General features: G+C 38.7%; 1 protein-coding gene across 1 annotated transcript; it reads right to left on the bottom strand.

Moving 5' to 3' along the window:
* Window positions 1–1,763: 1,763 nt before the first annotated feature.
* Window positions 1,764–2,711, bottom strand: LOC116076022 (olfactory receptor 6C74-like). Its single transcript, XM_031349569.1, has one exon. The coding sequence runs from the start codon at window positions 2,700–2,702 to the stop codon at window positions 1,764–1,766; it is 939 nt and encodes a 312-aa protein (XP_031205429.1). The 5' UTR covers window positions 2,703–2,711.
* Between the last annotated feature and the right edge of the window lie 1,742 nt (window positions 2,712–4,453).

Genomic DNA, 4,453 nt, shown 5'->3' with positions numbered 1-4,453 from the left:
AATCATCTTTCATGGTCTCAAAGAATATAGAAAGCTACTCAAAATTTTGTAAGCACCAATACCTATTTTATTACTAAGATTCAAAGTGAACAATAAGACTTCCACAGTTCCATTTTGATACATCTAGAAATATTTGTCAAGTATAAATAGAATATTAGTCTTAAATAACTATTTTCCATAAAGTATCTTAAATAATTACCATATATATATATTTTCCAAGATGAGCAACCACAATTAAGGGTAAACTCTGCTAGAATTGTCTTTTAACTTTAAAAATTATTAAGAATGGCAGGGAGAGAAAGGGAGAGGAGCCTGAGGAAAAGAAGGTCCAGCGACAGGCCCAAGATCCAGCTCAAGGGGAGGTCCCAAGGTCTGACACTATTACTGAGGCTATGAAGTGCTCACAAAAAGGGACCTAGCATGACTGCACTCCAGAAAACCTGACAAGCAGCTGAAAGTGTCAGAGGCAGATATTTACACTCAACCAATGGACAGAACCAGCTGATCCCCTTTGTTGAATTAGAGAAAAACTGAAAGAAGCTGAGGAAGAGGAAACTCTGTAGGAGGACCAGGAGTCTCAATTAATCTGGACCCCTACCCATCCCCCAATCTCTCAAACACTGGACCACCAACCAGGCAGCATACAACAGCTGATATGAGGCCCCCAACACATAAACAGAGGAGGACTTCAGGATCTGGGTTCAGTCAGAGAAGATGCCCCTAACCCTCAAGAGACTGGAGGCCCCAGGGAGTTTAAAGATCTGGTGAGGTGTGTGGTATGTGGTGGAGACATCCTCATGGAGACAGGTTGGTAGGGAGGAGGTATGGGATGTAGAACAGTTGGAGGGTGGGCTTGGAGGGGAACAAAATCTGGATTATAAATAAATAAATAAATAAATAAATAAATAAATAAATAAATAAAAGATTAAACTTATTTATTCACTTTGTCACTGTGTCTATGCGTATAAGAAAAAATAGCACCACTTTTGGAAGAAATCACATATTATCTTTTGAGAAGTTGGTTTTGTCAATTTGCCATGTGGGTATAGGGACAAAACTCAAGTAGTAAGGATTAGCAGGTAGTATTTTAATTGGTAAGCCACTTTGCTAGCCCTCAATTTCTATGAATGAAATACACTTTAATAAATTAGAAGGATGTAAATAAAAATAAATATTAAACATTACCTCAGGTTTATACAAATTATTATAAACACAGTGTAGCATAATAATGTCCACATTAAGCAATGCACTACATATAATATAAAATAAAACAGAATTTCATAGTTTTGACTAATTAGAATTTTAAAATTCATATTTTGTAGTTTGTAGTGTTGGGGATCAAGACCAGGCAAATTTATGTTGGACAATTCCTCTACAACTGAGTCAAATTCTAAATCATAGCTGTAACATCTCTTTAACAAAAGAAATGTTTTTTTAAAAAAAAGAATATCATTTTCTCTTATTTCTCACTTAGAAAAAAGACAAAGGTTAGATTTAGGAAAAAATGTCTTTAGATTTTGGATTATGTACAGCCAAGACCAAAGCTCAATAGTTCTGTGTTGCTTTAGTATGTATAAAGCCCTAAGTTTAATTAAATCTATGCTCCCCAATATATAAAATTAGCTTCTTTAGAGCAATTTTTTTGAAGATATTAAAATGAGTGACAGAACAATATGAGGAAAATGAACCAAATTTATCTTAGAAATAATTGGTGTCATTTAAATCTCCTTTCTTCCTTTCCTTCATATAATGAAATAGTACACTCATTTATTTGAGAAAGATGCAATTCTGTGTACTGTATTAATGAATGCCTTTTTCACTTGCTGATTCCTCAAGGTGTAGATAAAAGGATTCAGAAGTGGAGCCACTGAGGTATTGAGCACAGAAATTCCCTTGGAAACAGATACTCTCTGCTTGACTGATGGTTTAACATACATGAAGATGCAGCTCCCATATGAGAGTGATATCACAATCATGTGAGAAAAGCATGTAGAGAAAGCCTTCTTCCTCTGGCTGGTTGAAGGGATTTTTAGAATTGTCATAACAATGTAGATGTAAGATATGATCACCATTACCAATGTGAGTAAGAGTGTCACCAAAGTCAAAACAAATGCCATTGTCTCTAGGAGCTGTGTGGCTGTGCATGAAAGCTGCAGGAGTGGAGTTGTGTCACAGTAGAAATGATCAACAATGTTGGAAGCACAAAAATCAAGATTTAAGCCAAGCACGAGTGGTGGAAAGATGACAAAAAAGTCAACAAGCCAACAACTAAGGACCAACTGTGTACAGACTTTATTGTTCATGATGGTCATATAGTGCAGGGACTTACAGATGGCTACATATCTATCATAGGACATAGCTGCAAGCAAGTAAAATTCTGATGCTCCAAGAAGGAAAGCAAAGTACACCTGAGTGCCACAATTGTTGTAAGAAATGGTTTTGTCCCCTGTTGCCATAGTAACAAGCAATTTGGGAATGCATGTAGTAGTGTAGGAAATCTCTAAGAAGGAAAAATTCTGAAGGAAAAAATACATGGATGTCTTCAGGTGAGTATCCACCAGTGTGAGTGTGATGATGGTCAGATTGCCAGTGATGCTGAGCAGAGAGGTAAGAAGTAGGAAGATAAATAGCACAACTTTCCACTGCGGGTCATCAGTCAAACCTGCTAGGATGAAAACTGTCATCCTTGTTTGGTTCTTCATTGTGACCCTCTGACTGTTAAAAGGTCTAATGGAAGAGAGAGGAGGTGGGGAAGAAGCTATCACTACAGAACTGTACTAGTAATACATGGTCATGCCCATGTACATACATATATGTATGTGTGTATGAGAGAGAGAAATGGCTCTTCTATTACCACAAACATTGCAAAAGCCAGTTTTTAGACAGAGTGACATCTCTAAAGAAGACTGTATTAAGAAAATAGTAGAGAAAGTGAGAAAGAGCCTCGAATACTTGGACACAGGAGAAAACTTCTTGAACCAGTGGCTTATGCTTTAAGATCAACAATTGCCAAATGGGACCTTATAAAACCAAAAAGCTTCTGTAAGGCAAAGGACACTATCAATAGGAAAAAAAATGACAACCTACAGATTGGGAAAGGATCTTTACTAACCCTACATCCAATAGAAGGTTAATATTCAAAATATACAAAGAACTCAAGAAGTTAGACTCCAGAGAACCAAATAAGCCTATTAAAAGAGGAGGACAGAGGTAAATAGAGAATTTTCCATTAGAGGAATCTCAAATGGCTGAGAAGCACTTAAAGAAATGTTCAACATCCTTAGTCATTGGGGAAATGTAAATCAGAATGACCCTGAGATTCTGCCTCACACCAGTCAGAATGGCTAAGATCAAAAACACAGGTGACAGCAGATGTGAGCAAGGATGTAAAGAGGAACACTCCTCCATTGCTGGTGGGACTGCAAGGTGATAAAACCACTTTGGAAAACAGTCTGTTGGTTTCTGAGAAAATTGGAAATAGTTCTACCTGAGGACCCAGCTATACCACTTCTGGGCATATACCCAGAAGATGCTCCAACATATAACAATGACACATGCTCCACTATGTTCATAGCAACCTGACACCAGTCAGATTGACTAGGATAAAAGACTCAGGGGACAGCAGATGCTGGAGAGGTTGTGGAGAAAGAGGAACATTACTTCATTGCTGGTGGGATTACAAACTGGTACAATCACCTTGGAAATCAGTTTGGCGGTTCCTCTGGAAATTGGACATAGTTCTACCATAGGATCCAGCTATACCACTCCTGGGCATATACCCAAAACATGCTCCAACATGTAACAAGGACACATGCTCTACCATGTTTATAGCAGCCTTATTCATAATAGCCAGAACCTGGAAACAACCCAGATGTCCCTCAACAGAGGAGTGGGTACAGAAATGGTGGTATATCTATACAATGGAGTACTACTCAGCTATTAAAAACAATAAATTTATGAAATTCTTAGGGAAATGGATGGATCTGGAGAATATCATCCTGAGTGAGGTAACCCAATCACAAAAGAACAAACACGGTATGCACTCTCTGATAAGTGGTTATTAGCTCAGAAGTTTGGAATACAGGAAGAACAACCCAGAAACCATAAGAAACTCAAGAAGGAGGAAGACCAAAATGTGAACATTCCATTCCTTCTTAAAAGGGGGAACAAAATACCCACAGAAGGAATTGCAGAGACTGAAGGAAGGACAAGCCAGCCTAAATACAGCTATCTCCTGAGAGGCTCTGTCAGTACCCAAATAATACGTATGTAGAGGCTCACAGCCATCCATTGAACTGAGTACACGGTCCCCAGTGAAGGAGTTAGAGAAAGGACCTATGGAGCTGAGGGGTTTGCAGCCCTACCACGGACCGGGTTTTCTCGCGGGGGGGCCCCTTGTTCCGCGGGACTAGGGATTCTGGCCAGGTGGACACGGGATAAGGCTTTGACAAAC

This window comes from Mastomys coucha, unplaced genomic scaffold, assembly GCF_008632895.1.
Source record: "Mastomys coucha isolate ucsf_1 unplaced genomic scaffold, UCSF_Mcou_1 pScaffold4, whole genome shotgun sequence".
NCBI classification, from domain to species: Eukaryota; Metazoa; Chordata; class Mammalia; order Rodentia; family Muridae; genus Mastomys; species Mastomys coucha.
The sequence above is the reverse complement of the archived record's forward strand: the minus strand, read 5'-3'. Positions and strand labels throughout refer to the sequence as shown.